This window comes from Polypterus senegalus, chromosome 10 (genome assembly GCF_016835505.1).
Source record: "Polypterus senegalus isolate Bchr_013 chromosome 10, ASM1683550v1, whole genome shotgun sequence".
NCBI classification, from domain to species: domain Eukaryota; kingdom Metazoa; phylum Chordata; class Cladistia; order Polypteriformes; family Polypteridae; genus Polypterus; species Polypterus senegalus.
This window is the reverse complement of record NC_053163.1, coordinates 173,597,287-173,624,161: the sequence shown is the minus strand read 5'-3', so window position 1 is coordinate 173,624,161 and position 26,875 is coordinate 173,597,287. Positions and strand designations below refer to the sequence as shown.

The window sequence follows — 26,875 nt, the reverse complement described above, 5'->3', positions numbered from 1 at the left end:
AAAGGGATTGATGGAATGTCAACACAGTGTAGACCATTATTAGTGGAGTTATTGAGAACATTTTGGAAGTTTAGTAGCCTTTTGCTTAGAAATCTGTGAACTTTTTTCCACATACCACACTTTTAGTTTACTCCACCCTGATATTTTGCTTAGGAAGCTTTTTTCCATTACAGAACTGTTCCACTCATCCCCTCTTTCTCTTTTCATCTCCTAATCATTTTTCTAATATTCCTCTCAATCTCTTCATGACCTCCCAAGTCCATAACACATCAGGGGTGAGACAAGCAAACCCTACAAAGGAACTTCCAGTCTACTTGCAATCCAATTCTTTCGGCCACTGCCCAGATCTCAAATGTAGGTGGGCAAGGACAGGGATGTAGTGCGACCAGAAAACTTAAAAGCTTTGTCAGAGGACTTAATTCTTGCTTCATCAACCAAAATTGCTACAAACTTGACACATACTGTATACCACTGCTGCATTGGTTCATTTGTCAGTTTTTGGATCACCTCTACCTCCAATCAAGAACAAGATCCACCAAGGTGAATGGTTACCTTAATTATAAACCTGGTCATTCCAAATATTTGAGACACAAATGTTTACATATTTACACCCAAGACCATAGATAGAAATAGTTCAACATTTTATTGATAATGCTCAATTATAATACATTTATTTCTGATTTCAAACAATAATTATGATCTTATACAATCAAAACAAATCTTTAAAATCTCCCTATTGGCAAATAAATAAAAACATGCTGGTTAAAAAACAAACAAAAAAAAAAAAAACGCTAGATTTACACCTTAGACAGACATTCCCCCCTCTCTGTTCCCCACTCCCTCTTCAGAATGGGACTGTAACGAAACCAAGCACACTCTTAAGTGCAACTTGTAATTTCATGATAATACTAAAAAGGTGAAGCTATCATTTTACAACTTACCCTAGAATTAAGTAACACAATTATTTCAAATTACTCCAGTCCTGTCTACCAGCAATTACCCAATCCAAAAAATACAGTTCTGCAGAACTCAAATTTCAAAGAGGAATGTGCTGGTTGAACATCGATAGTGCGTAAAAAACAAATATCTGTTAAAGCATCTCTCATGTACGTTTTTTTTTTTAATTTGCACTGATTAGTAACTTACTTTTAGATGACAGGAAGCTGCCTGATGGAGTGCTAAAATTAAGACATTTATTCACTAGCGGTAAAGGTAGGCATTAAGATTATGACAAAATGTAATGTCAGAGCAGCATGTATTAGGTATAATACAAGTTTTGCATGTGCCGGGCCTCCCTTTTTCTTCTCAGACAGACTTCGCGTACTTCCTTTTACCAGAGTATAACAGGAAATAAGTTTACTTGTCTTTCTTGCTTTCTGGTGTCACCTTTTCTGTTCCATTATCCTGAGTCTGACTGGCATCTTCTTCAGGAATATTTTCATACTTAGGCTCAAAATCTTGAACACGTCCTTTGGGCAGTTTCTTTAACTTCTGATAAAGTTCATTTAGATTGAATTCACGAATTATGTTCTCCTAAAGACAGAACAGAGTATGAATAAGTAATAAGATATTTAGCTTTAACTTCTATGAGAGGGGACCCAAAAATAACGAGATTTTTTTCTTTTAAAAATATTATATTTCTCTAAACATTTTCAAAATGTAATCACCCTCACAATACACTTGTCCCACCGCTTTTTCCATTGTTCAAAACTGTTATAAAACTCTTGCAAAGTGAAAGCCTTCAGGGCCTTTGCTTCTTGACCTCCTCTACATCCTGAAAACACTTTTCCTTAAGGACCTTCTTCATTCTTGGAAATAAGGGAAAAAAAAAAAATCACAGAGTGCAAGGTCCATGGAGTGGGGGGTCTTTTGTTATCCCGTTGTTTTGTGAGAAACTGCCACACGCTCCGTTGTTGTGATGCAGAAGCCACTCGCCTGATCACCGCAATTCGGGTCGTTTTCTCCCCACAGCATCACACAATCGTTTGAACACTTTAAGGCAGTAGTGTCCAAATCTGGTCCTGGTGGGCCGCAGTGGCTGCAGGTTTTCATTCCAACCCTTTTCCTAATCACCAAGCAGTTTTTACTGCTAATTAACTCCTTTGCCCTTCTTTTTATTAGCCCAGTTTTTAAGGATTTAGTCCTCTGAATTGATTTGTTTCTTCATTAAATGGCACCCAAACAGAAATGAGATGTGAAACGAGCCAACAGATGACCAACTAAACTGGAATGTCATACTCCAGCCAATTTCACTCCAACCAGTTTCTTAACGAGAAGCCAATTCTTGCTGCTAATTAAAGCCGTTATTGAATATCATGACTTGTTGCTGCTCTCATTCTGCCACAGCAGACTGTTGATTTTCTGTTTTTTCTACGACCATCGTCATGATGTTTTGGTGACCTGAACAGACCAACATGACTGACCCCTTGACCTTTCTTTATTTTCAGGTTAGCTGGTCATATGGCGGCTTGTTTTGTGTCTCATTATTGCTTGTCTGCTCATTAAGGAAAAAGAAACAACTATGGTGCCTGAGTCACGTCAATTAAAACTCAAGTCAAGTTAATTACAACTAAAGCAAAACAAGTTAATCAGCAGCAAAAATGGCTCACTAATTAAGAAGATGGTTAGAATGAAAACCTGCAGCCACTGCGGCCCACCAGGACTGAAGATGAACACTTGTGCTTTAAGGTAAAAAACCCTGGCCTGGCCCAAAGCTTCTTCTTTGAAAGCCTCTTGAGGCATTTTGACAGCTTCTGCTGCTGTTTTCCCCCAAAAGGAAACAGAACTTGATCCAAAAACGCTATTCTTTCAAGTCTGCCATCATAAAATCGATGAAGACGATAACAGAGGCTCAAGAAAAAAAAAATGACACTGCAGACTTTACAGACCTTTCCCCAAGGATGCCGCTTGGCCAAATGATGCAGAAGACAGTCTAGGACACTCACCTAGCTAGCAAACGTCGGAACTAACGCCCCTCTGGCCTCCAGAAAAAAAATTCTCGTTATTTTTGGGTACCCCATCGTAAGTATAATAAACTGAACAAACATTTAAGATTTATTTTTAATGAGAAGTTTGATTAATGATGTATAAAAACTATACCAGGTGTTAGCCAAACGTTTTATTTGAGGAGCTTACAGGAACCACAGACAGATACACAGAAAAAACACTACCTCAGAGAAAGTCCAGGACACAGCTCTGCCCTTCTTATCAATCTGGGGTCTTCTCATGACTTCCTTGCCTCCTTGAAACAAAATGAGAGAAGGCAGCTGTTTGGTCAAAGAGGATGTGCTCACTTTGTACCTAAAAGAAACGGGAGTTTAAAAGTAAGCCCAGCACCAAATATGATTGCGATCATAAAGCTATTAACAGACAAATTACCACTTAAAATACAGACTCACTTTTTAGAAACTTCACTATATCGCCCCACATCCACTTTCCCAAACTTTAGCCCAGCGCAGTTATACCTAAAATAGACAAGATTTCAGGGAAAAAATTAAAGTCAATACAAATCTGGTGAGCATGAAGTCTAAACTGCTCCTGGAAGACCACAGCAATTTACTATATGCCACATATAAGTAACTTCGTAAGTCTTATTTACATTGGTTCTCTCAACAACACAATGGGGAATGTAAAAAAAAAATCAAATTAAGAGAATATATGACCTAATGCAGAAATGTGATAAGACAGACAATATTCTGAAATGATCAATTTACGCTGTTTTCAGCAATTATACAATCAGGATGCCCCAGCTATCCGAGACACATACCAGACTGCATATATACACTACCGGTCAAAAGATTTCAAACAAGTCACTTTTTTCAGCTTTTATGTAAATGCACACAGTTTACTATCTTCGTGTTTCATAAAATAAAGTCATAGAACAAATAAACAATGGCAAATAAAAAAATAAGTCAAGGAATCATTAATTGTACAAATTTTGGTTCAACTTTTTGATTCATCTAAGTAGCCTGCACCTTCTGCAGATACAACAACCAAACTGTGGTAACCTTTTTGATTCAGAATGCCAGTCACTCTGTGCAAGTCACCAACTCTGCCTCCAGCAAAAGAACCCCAGACCGTCACGCTTCCTCCTCCGTGTTTGACAGTTGGTGCGAACCATCCTTAACTCTTTGAGGGCTGAATATTTTTTCCAAAAAAAAAAAAAAAAACTTTCTGACAAGCAATGGTTTCACACAGAAATTAACATAAAACGTCTGTTGCTGCATGCTGTGGCAGCCAGTCTGGCAAGAATGTGCAGTAGGCTTGCTGCCAAGCTGTCTTCACGTGGCTGAGGCATTGCAATCTAGTTTCTACCTCTTATCATTGTTAAGTGGCACTCCTCCCTGGCGAACATGAACACGTTCGGCATCACAATTAGCAGGGGACCAGTCAACTGAAGCTGGAACCTCACATTCGTTTTCGATCACTTGTATCAAGATCGGAGTCCGACAAGTCACAGTCCAGTTCAGACACAAGAGGCAAAACGTCGTCCAAACAGTAGTTTGCTTTATGCATTCACTTTGATCTCTCGCTAGATGTTGGTGCAATTTTTGCTGTTGTTTGCGCCTTGCTACTCACACAAGCGCAGGAAATCTCGGTCATAACAATGAAGCTAACTTTTTCCTTCTAGCAACGAGAATCCAGCTAAAACATAACAGTTGGTTTTGCCACAGTTTACAGTCGATTACCATCGTCAACTCCTCCTTTTGACAAAAGCCGACATCAGCCCTGAAAATGTTAAACCAACTCGATGGCACACATACACTGAAATTTCAAATCTTGATTCATCGGTCCATAAGACTTTCTTCCACTCTGTGGTAGTCCATAGCTGGTATTTCAAGGCCTTATTTATTAAACTGGCATATTCAAATCTCAAAATTATTTTTTTCAGACAATGTTAACCAAAATTAGGAAGTTATAATGATGTGTGTGTTTTTGAACTTTTTTTTACATGTATCCAAATAATATTGCAGAATCCAAGCTCACATTCTATATTTCTCCTGAAATCACGGAACTAATAATTATATTTTTACTGTATGTAAAAACAAGAAAGAGAGAGAGAAATCACAGGCATAAAACCTTGTGCAGTTTGTGTTTCCCGTGTTTACATTACTGGGATAAGGGGCAGCAAGATTACTTGCTACTAATGTGCCTTACTTGAGAGAAAGGTCTGCATAAACTGATGCAAAGGACTGGCATTCAGGAGACCAGTTGGCAAAGAACTCAATGAGCCAGGTTACACGTCTATCCTTCTCAAGTTCTTCCTAGAAAAGAAATCAAGCAAAAAATAGTGAAAGAACCATACAAAGTCTAAAGTCACACAATAAAAGAAAACTAAAACTAAAGCACACCATCCCAACACAGCTGCAAAGTGTCCTTTATCATAAGGGGACACTGCATTTACTTAATTTCCTGGAATCTAAGGCTCTTCTGCATGACTGTAGGGACATTTTGTTGTATAAATCTTCCTTCTTTTTCATTCTATCATTAGCATTGTATTTCTTGCTACTTCCATGCGGCAGCCCTTGCACAGAAATGTAAATAATACCTAGCAATGCAGGCTTCTGAAACATGACAAACATGCACCCAAAGAAGGGGGAAAAAAAACAAGCACTCACATCAATGGTCTTGTCGCTGAAGTACTTTACATACTCCGGTCCCATGTACAAGGGAGGTTTGCATGTCATCAGGAAAACTGCAATCATAAATATTGGCCTCCTTGGTTATTAAGAACAGCATAAACGAAACAGAGGCCCGAGGGTTTACACCTCCATCTCCAAATGGCCCAACTACAGTTAACTAACATCTTTCATATAAAGAACCTGGAAAATTCCTGGATTAACCACACCATGAATTTAACAGATTTCATTTGTTTACAATAACCAGCTGACCTGGAAATTTCCAAGATAACTACATTTGCAAAATCATCTCAGGTAAAAGAAAAGGATTCTGAAACTTCAGTAAATGATAGCGATTATCAACATTGTCTATACAAGAAACAGAAACAGAAGAGTATTGCCGATGTAGAGAACATCAACCTGGTTAAATGAGAGGTGAGCACTATATCTTACTCCTGTGTGAAAGTTGATTGCTATACAGCATTTGCTCCGAAAAATTTCATCTATGGTTGCCACTTAGCAGTACCTTTTCACCTATTTCTTAGCCTCCTTAGAAAGGTTTTTGTTTGTTTCCAAAGGAGCAAAACATTTTTTGAGTAAGGGTTGTGTTCAGTTCAGTACTGTATGCAGGTAAGCAGCAGATAATAACAGGGCAGCTTCGTGTCCACTATTACTAAAGAAGCAGGTACAATTTCACCAACAACGAGGAAAGAAAAAGGATTCAAAAAAGATAATTAGTTACTTTGTGTACATTCAGCAACCTGATAATAGTTTATGTTAGGAGAATGGGGAGAATGAAGCAAGCACACATCAACAGATTTCATAATAAACTATTTTCTCAAATCTCCAATTTGTAAATATATACAGAATATGAAGAAATGTATTATTTAACCAAGTCCAGCTGTCAGCAACGACAGGAAAAATAAAACTCCAGAGAAAATAAACCTCTAGGACCTATGGTCAATAGACCTTTCCTCACTTTTTTCTATGTCGTCTATTATTAGTGACAATTTAGCTCTTTAAATGGCATTCTACAACATGCTAGTGTAGACTAGGGCTGTCAGAATGAGTATCAATCTATATGAAAATTATTGTTTGAAGGCAATGCTGATATTCAATCGTAAAAGAATAGACTTTTTTTAACCTCACAGTAATGTTAGTATTCTGTTACTACAGACCTGTTATGCTACAATACGTCTATATTTTGCATTTGTTTTGCACATAAATAATGAGAAATAACTGCCTTTCATTATAATAAGAGCTTTAAAATTGCCATTTTAAAGAGCATCTTCAGTGTTAGGAAAGCGTACTTAGCTACCTTCACAAACACATGTGTTTTGGAGGCTGCTGGCTTGACACGTAATTTCTAAGACAAAGGCAAAATGAAAAATAAGAATTAAGGTTACATGTGTTATATTTAGCATCTGTAATGGGGGAAAGAATCCCACTTTGTTCATTTTTTTTTATTTTTTAACAAACGTTTTAAGTTGTTAATGAAAGTGTCTGGCAAATAAAAAATAAGTTGGGAGTAAATCAAGATCATTACAATGCAACATTTAGTATATTCAGTAATTCCTTGTGTGAAACATGACATGATTCACTGTGCCTCAACTTATATAAAACATAGATGGACATTGGCTTCACGAAACACATAGCAGAGCAGAGGGCTGGAGAAAGGGGAAGGATGTGGAGGAGTAAAGTATTGTATGTGTTCAAATAACTTGAGTGATTCTGTATGAGTTTCATATCTGCATTATAGACATGGAAAGTGTCCCGGTTCCACTTATCTCTTTGATCACATTATTTTCCATGCACGGGTTGGAACAAATTTAGTTTTGTGAAGAAGCATGAGTGCACAAGTCATAAGGACTCCATACTTCACAGATAAACTGTAAGCAAAAAAACCAAAATATTAAAATAATGAAGCATACAAAGGCACATACATAGAACGTTTTAACCTACGTTTGAATATATTTATAGAGTATTTTTCTTTTTTTTTTTTTTTTAATATGAGTATTCAAACCCTTTATTTTGTATAATTTGACAGCCTTGGTGTAGACTGATGACTAATTTCCTTGATTTTGCTACGATAGAACAAAAGCGACACTGCTTCGTTCATTGATAATGCCAGTGGCTTACATCAGTCCAAAGAATCAGAGTTCCAAATACTATAAAAACATGTATATTATGTTCTACAGACACATAAATGGTTAATGTGCAATAAGCTTTTAATTCTTCCAGGCTGTCGTTTATATTTTGCTTCATTCTTACCTACTTTCACTTATTTTGCTCTACCATTTTTTTTTTTTTTAAACAATGAATAATTTTTTAAATCTTATTATACGCTGTCTGGTTCACTTCTGCTCTTTTTAATGAGAGCTATTATAGGGCACATGTGACTGCTTCCTGGCATGGATGTTTAATGCAGCTGACAGCTCATGAAAAGCTGTATGTGCTGATGGGGAGGATTAATAAATTTAAATTTAACTAGTAGCTCATTAAATGGTATATATTAATTAGTTGTTTTGCCAAAACATGTAATATGGAACAATTCTGAAGATAGTGGCATACCCTTTATCCCAAAATCTACAGCACATACTTTTTTTTTCTTTTTCAGCAAAGTGTTACTTGCATCAAGCCCGAACATATTATTTACTCAGTCCTTATACTTTATACATTATGATCTTAAGTAGATTAGCATAATGGTTACCCTCCTAACTTAAAGCTTCAAAATCGTAGGGTTGAATCTTGGCCCTGGAACACCCCGTGTAATGTGAGCACATTCTCTGGAGGTCTATGTGGGTTTTTTTGCTCCTATTTATCTCAGAATACATTAGGTTAATTAGCAACTCTAAACTCATCTGTGTTAATCGGTGTGGGTAAGTGTAGGAGTATGCCCTGCAATAAACTGCCAACCTGTGAAGACCTGGATCCCATCTTACATCAAATGGTGCAGAGATAAGGTTTGCACAACAGGTTGGAGGATGCACAAACACCACATCCATGGCGTGAATGGCCGAGATGTGTTCATTCTTCACAGTTTCCACCTTGTTTATGTGGGTTTTCCTCAGAGTACTCCAGCATTTCTAGAACATCTTCAAAGAAGTGCTTGTTAGGTTAATCTATAACTCCAAATTCACACCTATGATATACTTTCGTATTGCACAGAGCTGTTTCTTGCATTACATACACTGCTGCCAGGAAAGGTTCCGGATCCCCCCAACCATGAACTTTTTTTTTTAAATAAACAGCTTTGAGTTAAGTTTCTTCAATATATATCTTGTTGGTAATTATGGAATGCAGAGAGGTGTAAAGATTAAAATTATTGATTTTATTCTAACCCGATTGGAAACACCCATATGACACTTTAAGGCCCAGCAGCATGAGTAGATGTGTGCTTAACTCCCCTTCCAGTACACGGCTTCTCCTTTTAAGTTTTGTCTGTTGTGAGTTTTAAACTTTAATGCCATAAAACTCTACACTGGAATTTCTACTGAATACTGCCTTTATCTTATTGTTGATTGGATATGATTGATTTTTCAGTGAACCGCTCATGTCATTTAACTTTTAGTGACCCCACATATGATGCTACCCTTACTGCTAGTGTCAAACTGAGACCAACAAAGCTACCTGTTCAAATTAAGTGACCTTTTCACAAACCTTGTATTCAAAAGTGACTTGGATAAATGAACATTACCGGCTAAATTGTCGTTCTTCTGTTATTCATCCCGAGTTTGCATCCTAGCAATGGGAGCGACTCACAGAGATGTTATTGCCTATACGGAATTATGCCTTTAACACTAGCAAAGAACAATCTGAAGATGGGTACAACAAAACACATATCAACCTGTGCCTGAAAATATGATGTAGAGAATGGCGTCCTAGCAATGATGGATGTTGACTTTAAAAACGACACTGACCAGCGGCCACAATCATGAAGAGAGAAAAGCGCAATATAAATGTAAAGAAGATCCAGGGTGAGTCAAAATTATGTTAACACTAATGGTACTGCTATGTATATACTTGTATATAATTTTTGTGGACAATTTATGTACCACATATGGTACATGTGTTGAACATGATGTCGAACAGGTTGAGAGATTCCTGTAAATCATCTTGCACATGTGAAGTATGTTTTGTCAATACAGTAAATTGTTTCTGCCATTCAAATGTTAACATAATTTTGACTCACCCTGTATTATTATTAAATAATTTATTTCAAGTCAGCTATTAATTTTAATTGGTGAAATTCTTATTGTTCAAGCATGGCATTAAAAATACTGAAAAATGCATGTAATCACAAAAAGTGACATGGCTTTCTGCATTCTGGAACGAAATTGGGAAACAATTAGGGCTTTCGGGGTTTATTCTTCATACTCTTACAACTGTATGTAGGGGAAACTGGTCAGACACTGCACCAGCGAATGAACTCACATACATTTCATATCAATCATTTCATATTATCCTTCAACATCTGCAGTAAGATGCTGCAGATGTTCTACCAGACGGTTGTGGCGAGTGCCCTCTTCTACGCGGTGGTGTGCTGGGGTGGCAGCATAAAGATGAAAGACGCCTCACGCCTGGACAAACTTGTTAAGAAGGCAGGCTCCATTGTAGGATTAAAGTTGGACAGTTTGACATTCGTGGCAGAGCGAAGGGCACTAAGCAAACTCCTGTCAATCATGAAGAATCCACTGCATCCACTGAACAGGATCATCTCCAGACAGAGGAGTAGCTTCAGTGACAGACTTTTGTCACTGTCCTGTTCCACTGACACACTGAGGAGATCGTTCCTCCCCCACACTATGCGACTCTTCAATTCCACCCGGGAGTAAATGCGAACATTAATTTTATTTTAATTCTTTTCATTTTATTACTATTTAATTTAATATTGTTTCTTTGTATCAGTATACTGCTGCTGGATTATGTGAATTTCCCCTTGGGATTAATAAAGTATCTATCTATCTATCTATCTATCTATCTATCAGAACAGTGTTGATCTTCTGGTGGCAGCACACTTTAACAGTAATGACCACAGCATAAAGGATCTGAGGGTCACTGTGCTTATTGGTAAATACAAGACCCAACAGGCGCGGAGAGAATGGGAATATAAACTTATGCTTAAATTCAATACTCTACAAAATTGTCTGAATAGAGACAAGAGCTTTATGACCAGATATGTGGACTAACAGACTGATTGACCAGCTGACTACATCAGAGGCCTATCTTAGACATTGCAATTCAAAAAAAAACCTTTAAAGGACTTTCTCTAGTGATGGTTATCTTATCTCTACATTTTATTAGTTTATTGTTCTCTTCGTTCAGGGTTAATTCATCTAAGGTTTATTAATTTTGCTAACAATTGAACAAAAAGGTTGTTCAGATGAAAGAAAAAAATGACTTTGCTGTCCCAATATAAGCGAGAGTATTTTTCAGTTTCTTTGTTACACCTCGCCTGATGAAGGGGCCTTAGCTGCCTCAAAAGCTTGCACTGGTAATCTATATAGTTAGCCAATAAAAGGTGTCATTTCACCCTACTTTCTCCTCAAACACCAAGGCAATGCATTCAAAGAGGAATTACTCTGTATTTTGTATTTTCAATGAAAAACTGGTTAGAGGGATTAATCTAACATTATATATAATAGCTGACTTGAATTATGTGTTAGTAGATCAAAACACAGTGCAACAGGTTATTGCTGGAAAACTGGAGGGTGGCAAACCAATGACACCATTTTCTCTGTATAGCTTTTCTCTTTTGTTTTATACTTTAGGTAACATATTTTATCCTGAACAGCACATTGCAGAGGAAACCTAGTTATGCAGTAATTTGCAGTGTTGCCTCAGTAATCTCAGCGATTCACTATCCTGGACTTGAATCCTGTTCCCAGGTGCCCATGTGGTAGTAAACTCTATTGTGTCTAAATTGGCCCTATATGAGTTTAAGTATAGTTGTATGTGTTATTGTGCCTTGTCAGAGATGGCTGGGGGTGACCCGGCCGGGACGCCCAGGAGGACCGGAGGAGGGCTTACGCCTTCCCCAGACCATGTGGAGGCGGTACCTTTGGGAGTCCGGGAAGAGAGCTTTAAAGCTCAACCCTGTAGGGGCCCGTGGTCACCACCGGGTGGCGCCCCTATGCCTTTGAAGCCCTGGACCTCAGCACTTCAGCCACACCCAGAAGTGCTAGTGGGTGGAGGAAGAGGAGCAGGGACACCTGGAGGGCTTCCGGGGATGCAGCCGGCACTTCCGTCACACTGGGGCGTGTCTGTGGAAGATTGTCGGGACACACCTGGGGCACATCCGGGGAAGCATAAAAGGGGCCACCTCCCTTCATATTCAGACTAGAGTCGGGTGGAAGACGAACGAGGTCTCTGGAGGAGGCAAGGAGGCAGCCTGAAGAGTGAGAAGGTATTGTTGAGGGCCTGGACTTTTGAGGGTGATTGGTGCTGCGGCACTGGGTTGTGTGTGTCACTGATTTGTATATACAGTAGTGTACAATAAACGTGTTGTGGTGCTTAACATCATGTCTACCTGCCTGTGTCCGGGCTGTTCCCCACAGCCCTCTGATGTACTGGCACTCCTCAATGAATTGCTTCATTCCTTCTGTTTGATGCTCCTTGAAAAGTATCTGGCCCTCCGAGACCCAGAATTGGAAATTTACCTTTTCTAATGTATTTGGGTTTTATTATTCAAACAGATGTTTTTTTTAACTTTATTATTATAAAGGTCTTGATGTTTAAAGTGCGACTTTAATTACATTCATACATACCTACAAAGGACTGCAAGTTGAATTTTCATTTTTCACAATTGCCATTTAAAGCTGTAAAAACTGGTAGCATTATATTTGAAAATGTCTTGAAAGTACCAGGTGTCATTTTTCTTTTTTAAAGCAGGAATAGAAATTACAATTATGAAAATTAATTCAAAACCATCTTTGCTAATGACAAAAAAGGGTTATGATTATAACATTTGGGTCATATTAGGGTTAGGGCTTGGGGTATCATGAAACAGTGGGAAAAACAAAGCATACTCACCAATACAGAGTGTTAGATAAAGAAGGCCCATTCGGATATCCAAACGAAAAAATAAAATGACATTTGCAACTTTGCTAAAAAGGAAGATGTTGCCAACATGCTGCTCCACAGTGACTGCAAAATAAATAATTAAAAAACAATTAAAAAAAACATGCTACTTTCCTAAAATCTCTTTTAGGGATTAACTTTTATTAACTGATATTATATCCAGAATTTAAAGATTTAGTACCAGACAAAGCCATCAATGCCCTTTTTTGTTCATATCCACTGGCCCAGAATTTACATAAACATACAGTGTTTTCTTAAGTCATGTAGGTTACTGGCCAAAGGTTTTAGAACACCTCAGTTTTTCTTCAAACTTAATCAGATGAAATGCAACGAATGACCTAAAGTGGTGAAAAGGTATTTAAAGTTTAAATTAGAAAAAGAGGAAATATCTGAATATTACAAATGGGCCTTCCTCAGGGAACAACTAATAGGTTACAACCTACAGATGCTCTGCAGTACATAATGTAAATTAATCCTTGCAAGATGAAGTAAGCAATTTGCACAGGTGTCCCAACTTCTGTTGATTACTTAAAAACCTTCTGTCTGTCTTAAGGCAGAGTTAGAACAGACTGTGTTAATACACCTTCTGAAGTTCTACTTGGACAATATTCCAGTGACAATTGCAAGAAAACAGCAATTTAGACATGAAATGAGTATTGCTATCATTACAAGTGTGGGCCTTCCACCTGGAGAAATTGGGAAAAAAAAATCCAAGTTTTAGTGCATACACTGGTGCCCTACATAATCCAAAGGAAACTGGAAGAAACTCAGATAGGAAGAAATCTGGCAGACTCAAAGTCACAATCCAATCAGAAGTCTGCTCTTTGCACTATACAAGGAAATGGCAGTTCATATCAAGCAATCGAGCTTTTGAAGCAGGTAATGAAAGTTGGTAGAAAGTGCTGGAGAAATGAATCTGGGATCAAGTGAAAGTCAGCAATATGCAATTTGGTTTGATGCCAGGGAAGGGGAAAAAACAGATGTGAGCTTTGTTGTCAGGCATATTGCAAGAAGTGCACTGTGGAAACAGATCTGCAGAAAATGTTTGAGAGGTTGCTTGAAGATGTGGCGAGACTGTGCACATTGAGTCAGTTAGGCATGGACGACCAGTAAGAGTCTGTAGTGGTGTAAACACATGAAGAACCACGAACAGTTGTCAGCGAGGCACAGGGAACATAGTGAGAGTTTTCAGGCGAAAGTAGAACCACCTTAGGAATCTGTGCTAGGTCCAATGCTTTTCATCACAGCCAGTTATGAACTGAATTAGTTTATTACTGCAAAACTTCAGAAAGAGTGCACACTGCAAGTGAGTGGTCTAGGGTATTTGTCTGTTTATTTTCATGCAGTGCTCCTGTTGTTATTCTGCCTTTCTTTATCTCGATTGCCTGCCAAAACGGCTCTCACCTTGTGCTGCTCTCAACATGAAAACTTGGATTATGATAACTAGTCAGGCACTGTGATTCACTTACGGTGGTAACACCAACAACAGGGAAGTGTCAACAATTTAGAAAACTAAGACCTTCTAGGACTTCAGTCTAAAATTTGTTGCAAGTTGTTTGGCAATATGGGCAATAACGTCCCCATTCCACTCATAAAAAACAAAAATGCATTCCAACAATTCTCATCTCCTTTTAATAACTGTACTTAGGATACAAAGCAAGCAACAGTGTTATGAGCTCCTACTTATTATAACAAGTAAGAAAATGTGAATCAATTACAAATTTGGATGCCTTTTTGTGAGCATGCATTTCGTAAATGTGACTTGATTTAAAATGGGCACATGTGGCCTTTTTTTGTAAGTATGCCTTTATTGTAACTCAGTTAAAAATTCAGATATATTCTTTTTGTGAATATTATTTATTGCTGTCATCTCTCTATTATAAAAGAAAATCTTGAGATGAGACTATTGACAAGAGATTTATTTTTAAGTTCCGCCCTCCTCTCAACCATTTTCAACACCCCGCGGTCCTCTCACTTCTCATTCGTATGAATGCTTTTGTCAGACACAGTGCCTGCGCTCTCAGCTCTTACACATTTTTACATTTTCCTCACTTTAAGTTCCCAGTAAAAGAAGACTTATTATGTCCATATCTTACTAAAGAATTTCATCACGAAGGGTCATCAACAGAAGAAATGAGTACAATAATCCCTCGCTATATCGCACTTCGACTTTCGCGGCTCCGCTTTTCGCGAATTTTATATGTAAGCATATCTATATATATATATAACGCGGATTTTTCGCTGCTTCGCGGGTTCTGTGGACAATGTGTCTTTTTACTTCCTGTACATGCTTCCTCAGTTGGTTTGCCCAGTTGATTTCATACAAGGGACTCTATTGGCGGATGGCTGAGAAGCTAACCAATCAGAGCACGCAGTTAAGTTCCTGTTTGCTGAATGGCTCCACGACGGAGCACTGAATTCGATTCTGGGGCGTTAACCAGGAAGTCTTCCGCGGATAACATTAGACACAAAAGGAGATCTTGATATGCCATTCGCATTAAAATGTTTACAGTTTCCACATAGAATAGCTTTTGCTATGACAATTCACAAATCACAGGGACAAACATTTGAAAAAGTTGGAGAGAGAAACAATATTCACTCACAGGCCGTTATACGTTGCTTTGTCACGATGTAAGTCCAAACACTAAATCAAAAATCAATACAATATTGAAAATCCAATAGAACACCAAATATTGTTTTTACTGAAGCTTTACAGTAAGTGTGTAAGTTTAAAAGGTATTTGCGTGTTAATTTCAAAGCCAAACAGAGCGAAAACGTATAATGCAACAGATACCTTTAAATGGAACATGAAACAGAATTTTCTTTCAATTTATTATGTTTTACTATTTTTTACTATGGTTAATTACTCGCTGTAATGTAAAATTGTTAGGTCTATTATGCATATGTAACAATTCCCATGAAAATGACAATCTGTTTAAATTGTACATCCACTCCCCCATACGCAAGCTGCAGATCCATGAAGTGGCTAGTGCATAGCACCCACCGGGAGGTTGGCGAGCTAAGTGAGCAGAGCCCCCTAGTTACATATAAGTACCACCTATTGATGAAAAAAAAATAGATTTACTGTATTAATAAATATCGATTTTTAAATTTTTAAACTGTACTGTACCGTTACTTGTTTTCCATAGTACCCATATCAGAGGCACCTTCAAAGTCATTCACTCTTTCAACAGCAAGTTTAGATCCATAGATTACCACACACACACACACATAGGGAATCCTAACTGTGGAGGGGACACTGGCACACATATGTTGTTGCCACTCTTCCCTGTTATCAACACTTTTTGTTAAAATTCACATTAAACTTAAACTTTTTGCAATTGTTCACTTTCTTTTTATTGTATGTATAGTTCATGGATGCAATTGACTTGAACTGTGTTGATTTGGATTTACTTTTATAGACTTTTCCTTGACTGGGTTTGCAGCCTCAGGGACAACCAAATCTTTCTATGGCACACTGGACGAGCCCTATGGACATTTCTTTGCTAAGTGCCTTGAGCAAGGGAAAGGCGCTATATAAATAAAATAAACTGCTCAAAAAAATTAAAGGAACACTTTGAAAACACATCAGATCTCAAAGGGAAAAAGAAATCCTCCTGGATATCTATACTGATATAGACTGGGTAATGTGTTAGGAACGAAAGGATGCCACATCGTTTGATGGAAATGAAAATGATCAACCTACAGAGCCCTGAATTCAAAGACGCCCCAAAAATCAGAGTGAAAAAATGATGTGGCAGGCTAGTCCATTTTGCCAAAATTTAATTGCAGCAACTCAAATTTATGCAGCACTTTGTATGGCCCCTGTGTTCTTGTATACATGCCTGACAACATCGGTGCATGCTTCTAATGAGATGACAGATGGTGTTGTGGGGGATCTCCTCCCAGATCTGGACCAGGGCATCACTGATCTCCTGGACAGTCTGAGGTGCAACCTGGTGGCATTGGATGGACCAAAACATAATGTCCCAGAGGTGTTCTATTGGATTTAGGTCAGGAAAGTGTGGTGGCCAGTCAATGGTATCAATTCCTTCATCCTCCAGGAACTGCCTGCATACTCTCACCACATGAGGCCAGGAATTGTCGTGCACCAGGAGCCACTGTACCAGCATAGGGTCTGACAATGGGTCCAAGGATTTCATCCTGATACCTAATGGCAGCCAAGGTGCCTTTGTCAAGCCTGTAGCGGTCTGTGTGACCCTCCATGGATATGCCTCCCCAGACAATCATTAACCCACCACCAAACTGCTCATGCTGAATGATGTTACAGGCAGCATAATGTTCTCCATGGCTTCTCCAGACCCTTTCACTTCTGTCACGTGCTCAGGGTGAACCTGCTCTCATCTGTAAAAGCACAGGGCACCAGTGGTGCATCTGCCAATTCTGGTATTCTATGGCGAATGCCAATCGAGCTGCATGCTGCTGGGCAGTGAGCTCAGGGCTCATTAGAGGACATGGGGCCCTTGGGTCATCCTCATGAAGTCTTTCTGGTTGTTTGGTCAGAGACGTTCACACCAGTGGCCTGCTGGAGGTCATTTTGTAGGGCTCTGGCAGTGCTCATCCTGTTCCTCCTTGCCCAAAGGAGCAGATACTGGTCCTGCTGATGGGTTATGGACCTTCTATGGCCCTCTCCAGCTCTCCTAGAGTAACTGCTTGTCTCCTAGAATCTCCTCCATGCCCTTGAGACTGTGCAGGGAGACACAGCAAACCTTCTGGCAATGACACGTATTGATGTGCCATCCTGGAGAAGTTGGACTACCTGTGCAACCTCTGTAGGGTCCAGGTATCGCCTCATGCTACCAGTAGTGACACTGACTGTAGCCAAATGCAAAACTAGTGAAGAAACAGTCAGAAAAGATGAGGAGGGAAAAATGTCAGTGGCCTCCACCTGTTAAACCATTCCTGTTTTGGGGGTCATCTCATTGTTGCCCCTCTAGTGCACCTGTTGTTAATTTCATTAACACCACAGCAGCTGAAACTGATTAACAACCCCCTCTGCTACTTAACTGACCAGATTAATATCCCATAAGTTTCATTGACTTTATGCTATACTCTGATTAAAAAGTGTTCCTTTAATTCTTTTGAGCAGTATATATTAATATTATTATTACACACACACACACCTTCCACATGGAGCAGCAGCCCCACCACCTCTCACTCACTGCTATTCACAATTAACAGTGAAAACTGAAGCCTTCGAACAAAAGTGTCCCAAGGAATTCAGCACCCCTTCTGATTTAGTGCAGGCACATCACATTAAGCGGTGGTTGTTTCTTATCTTTTTGTTATGGAAAAAGATGATCTGCTGTGGCAACCCCCAATGGGGGCAGCCAAAAGAAGAAGAAGTTTCCTATCTTTTAGTGCTCGTGTACTTTTGAACATTTTTCCATTTTATTTAATGCACGCTCAGTTGGTGAACTGAATGCACAGCCAATTTATTGGCTGTTTGCTACAAGAGTCTACATTCTAAGCTTACAAGTGTCTTATGAAAACTTAATTGCGTTAGCTAGTAGTCAGAAATAGCGAGATAAATAAGCTTGTTAGAACTGGAAATGTCATCACAAGCACACTTGTTTGGGAACACAATGACTTTCCATTCTTAACTATAACAATTGGTATATAGTTTTGCTGTTATTAAATATACAGAGTAGAGTGAAGCAAGTGAAATTCTTACTTGTATGTGCTAGTCAACATGCAACATCTCGCTACTCTTTGCAGCTATGATTAGGAAACAGAACTACCTTATCTTGAAACTTTGCCATCTTAACTTTAAACTAGTGACTGGGAGCCGATCGAATCAGGCTACAAATTCTATGTTTGTAAAATCAATACTTTCTCTGCAAAGAATTATTTGGTTTTTTAAGTCCTTGACATGATTTTGTTATCATGGCACTAATTTGTGCTTAAAACAGACCTTTTCGGCCGATGTAATGAAGAGCTTCCTGTTTAAACGGGGCTGCGAGACGTGAACTCAGCTCTTGGCGCACCTCATTTGATTTTTTCCGGCAAACAAATTTTCAAAACAATCCGTATTTTACAACTCTAATCAGAATCGGAGTAATAATTATGTTGGCGTGGTCATTTTCGATCTGAGATCGGCTAAAATTTAAACAATGACCGTTGATAATACCCAGCTGTCATTCTTCAGTTTGCCAATAGATGTCAGAAGGACGGATGCCAAAACCAAAATGCCCAAAGATAGATTTCGACATACCAAGCAAATGGCAATACGTTCTAAATTACTTACGGTTCAGGAGCTGTCAGTCGATGATGTTAGTCCTGGAAAGTACGCCCCACCAAACCAATGTTCCAAAAACTAACCGAACTTACTGTTATCTGTTCGAACCAACACCGACTTACTATACTCGGCCGTCCAGCGGCGTCACTGAAGCATTCGAACATTCTTAGCCAATCATGCAATACTGCGTCCGCATTTGCCACGTGATGTTCTAACTACTGAGGCAGAGTCCCATTGCATGGTTCTAACTTGTACTGAGTCGAGGTATTGACACAAACACCATACATACGGATAGTATCAAATTATATTTAAGGATATCTACTTTACCAATGATGGGCAAACATAAGATATTTAGGACATTAAAATGGAAATATACATCATATTGTGATATTTAATTATTAATTCAGAACAAGAACTCGAGCAAATTGACACCTCTACATTCATAACGACTAACACGGTACAACACCCTAGTACTATCTCCAACCAGATAAAGATACTCTACCATGATTTAACATTCAGTATATGCAATTAATTTAACATGTTAGGAATAAGTTAACCTAAGGAGCACATGTGAGTGAATTGTTAGAAAAAGAATTACGGAGACGAGAAGCAATGAGAAACTGGGCATGAGTTTTACGAACAATTTATCCAGTATTACAGTAGTTTGTTTTGTTTAGCATCACTATACGGTGGCAAACATGTTTAATATTACTAAAAAGAAAAACAGAATAGCTTGTACAGAATTCTGAAACCTACATAAAACTTAAATTTAACCAAAACAGGCATGTGTCTTGTGTTAGGAAACGTCCATCCATTCTTAAATTATCTAAAACTGCTAAATCCATTTGAGGGTCAAAGGAAGCTGAACCCTAGCCCATCATCATCAAGCCTAAGGCAAAAATCCAACACTGGACAGAGAATCATTTTATTACTGGAGACGCTCACGCACTTACCACTTGAGTAACAATGCAACACAGTTGGCTTGAACAGGAGAGCCTTTAACATCAATTTAGAGAATACTAAACTGCTATCAGATAAAAACTTTAACTTGTGTATGTGTGCTTCATGATTAGAAAAGCAATCACTGTAGATAGATAGATAGATAGATAGATAGATAGATAGATAGATAGATAGATAGATAGATAGATAGATAGATAGATAGATAGATACTTTATTAATCCCAAATAAATTCATGTGATAGGGTAAAGAGTCTTAAGTCTGCTAATAACACAATAAGACAAAACACTATGAACTAACAGTATTTATGGTACATGTATACATTATTTTTAATCCAACATAGGGTTGTGGAAAAGTGTAACATTATAGCATTGGGCACAAGGCACAAAAAGCCTCTAGATAAGGCAGCGGTGCATCATCATGTGCATGACAGATATTTCATGAATAACAACACTATAATGCAGTACACTTGCAGCATCATTACATAATCTGAAGAAAAAGCAGTTCAAAAAGTGAGGCAGGATCTTCTCTAAAATATTACAAATTGACAGTTAAAACTGAAATGTATATTAAAATATAAAAACTTAATTGTTTTGTACAAAATTCTGGTAAAGGCTTCAATTGTGGTTCAGTTACACAAGGTGAGGTAGTGAAGATTTTTTTTTTTTCCTTCATATGAAAAACACACTAAAAATAAAAAGCACGAGATGTCCAGTCATGAAATCATCAACAACAGCAGCCTACTCCAGTATTGCCCAACCTCGGTCCTGGGGGTCCGCTGTGGCTGCTGGTTTTTGTTCCAACCCGATTTCTAATCAGTGACAACACCTGATAGCACTGATCTCATTTAATTGGCTGCTATTATTTTTATTTTATTCTACATTCAGAAAAGCACAGCAGCTTGTGTTGCAATAAGATGCTGCAGATGTTCTACCAGACGGTTGTGGCGAGTGCCCTCTCCTACGTGGTGGTGTGCTGGGGAGGCAGCATAAAGATGAAAGACGCCTCACGCCTGGACAAACTTGTTAAGAAGGCAGTCTCTATTGTAGGAATAAAGTTGGACAGTTTAACATCTGTGGCAGAGCGACGGGCACTAAGCAAACTCCTGTCAATCATGAAGAATGTCATCTCCAGGCAGAGGAGTAGCTTCAGTGACAGACTTTTGTCACCGTCCTGCTCCACTGACAGACTGAGGAGATCATTCCTCCCCCACACTATGCGACTCCACCCAGGGCAGTAAATGCTAACATTACTCAAAGTTATTGTCTGCTTTTTAAATTTTTTTTCATTTTTATTAATATTTAAATATTGGTTTTTTTTATTGTATCAGTATACTGCTGCTGGATTATGTGAATTTCCCCTTGGGATTAATAAAGTATCTATCTATCTAGCATGACTTTTACATTTATAAGACATTTAGAAATATTTCTGCTTTTGCTATAGATTTAAATGCTTAACTCTCTTTTGTTGATTTCATTCTATTTTGCCCTTTCTCTGTGCACTTTTTCTCCTTCGTTGTATCTTATTAATGACAATTAAAAATGAGCAGAGCAGACATGCTGGCAAACAACACGGAATAATCAAAGGCTGCAACTACTTTAGCATCAGACCCACCAATTAGTAAATAATGGATTAATTAAACAATTAGAACACCTAGAAAAGTAGAATGAAAACTAAGATGAAAATATTGGTAAAAAGAAAAAATACATTATTCCCATAACACTGCTTGGTACATTTTTATATATATATATATATATATATATATATATATATATATATATATATATATATATATATATATATATATATATATATTTTTTTTAACCAAACAGTTTTCTAATTTCTATATTGTTCCCAAAACACAGAACTTGGGGAAATAACACATCACTTAATTAGCCCAGAAATCCAATTAAAAACGGCAGCTGAAGGGAACAAAAACCTGCAGCCACAGTGTGCCCCCAGGACCGAGGTTGGAAAACACTGGCCTACTCTATATTATATGAAAAGATGTGCATGGCGTTAGACATATTTCCCAAATTCAATGGCACAAATCACACTTTTCAATTTTCCACAAAGCACTTCTAGCCCTAAAGTATATCCTGTTTCTCCTTCTATGCAATTATATTCTGAAACCACTTTTTGCAGTATAGCATTCATACTGCGGTGATGGGGGCTTCTTCATTAGCAGTTAATAAACACAAATCAGGCTTAGAAGGCACATCTGTTTATCAGTGGATTTATCCAGCTATTCACAGTGACCTTCTTTATTGCTGCAAGTTTCTCACAACTACACTACAGTCTTTCACTCAATGAGAAAAGTATTATGAACACCCATACATCTGCTTTTGCATGCAATTTTCTAATCAACCAGTCATGCAGCAGCAGCAACATAATGCATGAAATCATACAAATACAAGAGTGTCAGTTAATGTTAACATCAAACACCAGAATGGGGGGAAAAAAATGTGATCTCAATGATTTTGACAGTGGTATTAATGTAGGTGCCAGACAGGTTGGTTTAAATATTTCTTTTAACTGCTGATCTCCTGAGATTTTCTCTAGAGTTTACTCAACCTGTCGCAAAAACCAGAAAAAAATCATCAAGTGATAGAAGGATGGAAAAACTCCTTGTTGATGACAGAGATCAGAACAGAATATCCAGACTAGCTGGAGTTGACAGAAAGACTGCTGTAAGTCAGATAACCACTCTGTAAAACGGTGGTGAGCAGAACTGCATCTCAGAATGCACAAGAGGTCGAACTTTGAGGCAGATGTGCTACAACAGCAGACGACCAGTCGGATTCCACTCCCGTCAGCCAAGAATGGGAAGCTGAGGCTACAGTGGGTTACAGGCTAACCAAAACTGGACAACTTAAGACTGGAAAGACACACCCTGGTCTGATAAATCTCGATTTCTTCTGAGGTACACAGATGGTAGGGTCAGAACTAGGCATCAAAATTATGAATCCATACACACAAGGTTGCCTTGTGTCAAAACTCCAGGCTGGTGGTGGTACAGTGGTGTGGAGAATGGTTTTTTTTTTTTTTTACATACTTTGAGCCTGTTAATACCAACCAATCACTGCTTGAAAGCCACAGCCTATTTGAGTATTATTGCCGACCAATTGCATCCCTTTATGTGGCCACATTTACCCATCTTCATTATCTTCATGATAATGCAGAATACCATGTAATAAAGCAACTGTTATCTCAAACTGGTTTCATGAACACGTCAATGAGTTTAGTGCTCTTCAGTGGCCTTCCCAGGCACCGGGACACCTTTGGGATGTGGTAAAATGGGAGATTTGCAGCCAACAAATCTGCTAAAACTGCGTGAAGTGATCAGTTCAACGTGGACCAGAACCTCCAAGGCATATTTTCCAACATCTGGCTGAATCCATGCCAAAAGAATTGAGGCTGTTTTGAGAGCAAAAGGAGGCCTAACCCAATATTAGGAAGAATTTGCTCAGTGAGTGTATGGCCAAGTATAAAAATTACACCTTTTTCACAGACATTCAAAATCCTTTTTTTAAAGAAATGTTAACGGAAACAGCACAAACAGATTCCACTACTAAGAAAAACAATATTAAAATTATCATCACTTACTCGCTCTTCTGTTTTTCATCATAACGATGGCACTTAAAAACATCAGAATCTCTACTTCTCTCTGTAAAAAACAATTACATTGAATTTTACCTGTGTGTAAGAAACATCGCCCCAAAAAATTTCAAAAAATGTATGCGCCCATAAAAACAAATACCGAATAGCGGTGCAAAAATCAGAAGGCAAGAATTTGTGGCGATGGGACACGGCCAGCATGATCTGCAGAATGCGAATGACACGAATTTGCTTTCCGGCAGGGCACCGATGATGATCACCGTTTCAGCTGTTAGCTAAGCGTTTCACCAGCATGCACATGGCCCCTAGAAGAGAGCTACTTTGCGTCGTTTGTTAAAAACAAATCTTTGTGATGGTCATGCCATACACTAAAGCTGCGAGACTTTTACCTAAGCTGGTACTGGCTAAATGAGCAGGGGGTACTGTTCTTAAATTAGAATGCGTCTGCTGTTATCGCAGCTTGGGTAACCCGGGATAGACGCAGCTATCTTACCCAGTCGAAGTCGCATGAATTGCCATCCTCTCTCTGCGACGGTAGATTCTCACATAGTCCGGGGCTTTTGCGCACCAATACAAATGCCACCGACATGAATAAGGAGGCAACATAATAGGGTCTCAACAACCACTGGTACACCCTAGGCAAATGATACAAAAACGCGAGTAAAGGGGTAATGAGCGCCATTCTGTTATGAAGTGCTGGATCTCACTAACTACAAGATGATTGCCAGCGCCGCTGGTGCTCACGGTCACTGCGGTCACGACGATGACGACAGTACTGCGCCCCGCCTTTACCTCGATTCTCATTGGACAGAACCTCAAACGGGCACTCATAATAGGCGAGGGTAATTGTCCTTCAAATATGGGGTTTTGCTTGTGCACTGACGTTAGGAGTGTATTCAAACAAACTTTATTGCCAGTGGCATTCTAAATAAAAGTGAAAGCACGCATGTATACAAGCATACACCGATACATCCAAGGATCCGGAGAAAAAAATCGACTAGCACCAGCATTTTGTATTAAAAAATATGAGAAAGAACTTGGTATCAGGATGTCGGATGAATGATCACTTTTTCGGGTGAAATAGTGGTAAGTTCTTTGGCTTTTGAATGGATAATTGAAATAAAGTTTTTGAAAGTTACAGTTTTAATTGATTCTTTATCGCCCTTACCAGCGTTAGAGTCTGTAAAATTTGCTAATAGGGAAAAATCTGATTTTATAAAGCCACACACATTAACAGGACTATCCATTTTACAAAAAGGGCACGTATCTGTGTCTTGCCTGTCTGTCTATCCGGTTGCTCTGTGTCTGTTTGATATGAGATTCGTAAAAGCACTGCTAGTGTTTGTGATGCGCCATTTGTTGGAATGAAGAAATGGAATGCATTTCATTACTACAAGCATTACAAAATACATTCCAATAGATGGCGCACTGCAAACGTTTTTGCTGAATACGTCCAAAAGAGTAACCGCCAGACAGAATGTAATGTGCTCATTCGTCTCAATCGGCGATTCTCAGCCTGTGGGGGGTAGTAACAAAAAAGGGGGCTCAAAGATGTGAAAAAAAAATAAACAAGAATCGAAAATATGAAAAACACATCTATTTAAACCAAAACAAATTAACTTAAACTACATTCTGATATTAGAAAAATAAATATACAGTTAGATAAATGTCAATTAAAGTAGGTATAATAAAACTTGTAGTGTTGTATCGGCAGAAAAAGATATAGGAATAAATTGTATTAGGGTTTCAAAAAATCGTTAGGGGGGCGCGATTATAACTGTTATTAAAACTCGGGTCGCAAATACTTAAAAGTTGAGAAACGCTGGTCTCAATAATAGCTCACATTTCCGTTTCTGTGTATCTGTGTGTTTGTCCAGTTGCTGTATCCCTCTGTCTCTATTATATGTCATCTCCTGAAGTAAAACAGTTCTCGCAGGATGAAAGGAGCTCTTTCCTAGACAAACAGTTGTTTATTGCTGATGCAAATGTAATTTATTTGTGCCACTTGCGCTAATTTCCTAAAACTGAATATAGAACAAATAGATTTAGAATTACCTTTGTGAAAATTGAAATTCAAAATGTGATCAAAAACTAAGTATAAATAAGTGACAAATGGCAATACGATACTAAGGAAGAGGTTGCGTCAGCCCTTTAGGTGACATAGATGGCCACTTAGTGCGCCGTCATCTGAGGGGCACCGGTTACTTAAGACAAGACGAGAAGAAATGTTCTCCTCAATGCTATATATCATTTAGAAGCTGTCTGCACGTTCCTCTCAAACCAAGGTACACACCCCACCGCTTTTCAGTGTTTCATATGACAAAATTTATGCTCATAGCATCAAGAGAAAAAAAGCTGTGCGATTTACCCCTTCATCCAACATTACCTATGGGTCCCAGGTATGATAGCACAGTATTAAACGAAGGTATGTGTGATTTTTACATCCATTATTTATGCATTTATTTTGGCTTTTTTGCCAGAGGTAAATCTTGCCTAGGGCTCCATATGGGCTTCAACCAGCACTGCTAAGGGGTAGACTTACATAAATTAAAACAAACAGTCAAGCATTTAATTAAATATAACAGTCAGTCAAGGACAGAAGAAGTGCTAATTAGTAGATTACGGTTAGGACACTGTGGTTTAAATCAGGCTAAATTAGAAGAGATCATTTTTGGCGGATTATTAAATCATTTTTTATCAGAAAACTCATTTCTGACGCAGAATGTTATGGTGTGATGAACAACTTGCAACAATCGAGGACCGCGTATCATTAAAATACGTGATTCCTAAGTTTTTAGGTGACAATATAGAGTACATCCAAATCGGTGGACTGCTGCTGGATGATTCATAGGGACGCATCAGAAAAACCGCACAAAACGAAAGAAGACGCTACATGTAAATGAGTGAATGAATGAATGAACGAATAGGGGTGGGCAAACGTAGGTATACGCGAATCCGACAATTTGAGCACTTAATCTAAGTGCACTGTGCCATTGTGTCATTCTTTTAAGTTAATACAATTATTAAAACTACTGTAATAATCATAACCTGCATGTCTTTTTCCATACGAATAACTCTAAACATACTTTTGCTCACCCCTATATATTGTTTTCTTTACATATAGGTTTAAATAATATACATATAGGTTTAAATTTTAGATTGACTAGATATTTGATGTTAAATTGATTTACAATTTTATATACATGAATAAACTAAAATTGATTACATTTTAGTTACATTTTGTTCAGTTTTGTACTTAAATGAAACGTTATGGTTACCTAATTATATGGATTCTAGTAATGCGCCTCTTCAGTCCACCACACCGATAGACGGCGTATAAGTA

The 26,875-nt window shown here is 38.3% G+C and overlaps 1 protein-coding gene across 2 annotated transcripts; it reads right to left on the bottom strand.

Annotated features, from left to right (window-relative positions):
• Window positions 1-624: 624 nt before the first annotated feature.
• tmx2b (thioredoxin-related transmembrane protein 2b) lies at window positions 625-24,290 on the bottom strand. 2 transcript variants are annotated; one of them, XM_039767601.1, is made up of 8 exons: window positions 24,026-24,290; window positions 23,521-23,581; window positions 12,651-12,764; window positions 5,619-5,695; window positions 5,158-5,264; window positions 3,399-3,464; window positions 3,171-3,300; window positions 625-1,533 (listed from the first exon to the last, which is right to left on the bottom strand). In XM_039767601.1, the coding sequence occupies exons 1-8, from the start codon at window positions 24,212-24,214 to the stop codon at window positions 1,357-1,359; spliced, it is 921 nt and encodes a 306-aa protein (XP_039623535.1). In that variant the 5' UTR covers window positions 24,215-24,290; the 3' UTR covers window positions 625-1,356. The 2 variants fall into 2 exon arrangements, with proteins under 2 accessions (XP_039623535.1, XP_039623536.1); XM_039767602.1 differs by lacking the exon at window positions 12,651-12,764.
• Between the last annotated feature and the right edge of the window lie 2,585 nt (window positions 24,291-26,875).

What these genes read in the sequence shown, in the direction of transcription:
- tmx2b (XM_039767601.1), bottom strand. Translation starts at nt 24,214, where the DNA reads ATGGCGCTCATTACCCCTTTACTCGCGTTTTTGTATCATTTGCCTAGG. An exon ending in ATTCATGCGACTTCGACTGG is followed by an intron (nt 23,582 to 24,025) that starts GTAAGATAGCTG and finishes TGTTTTTTACAG; the next exon opens with AGAGAAGTAGAGATTCTGAT. An exon ending in TGTCCTGGACTTTCTCTGAG is followed by an intron (nt 1,534 to 3,170) that starts GTAGTGTTTTTT and finishes TTCTGTCTTTAG; the next exon opens with GAGAACATAATTCGTGAATT.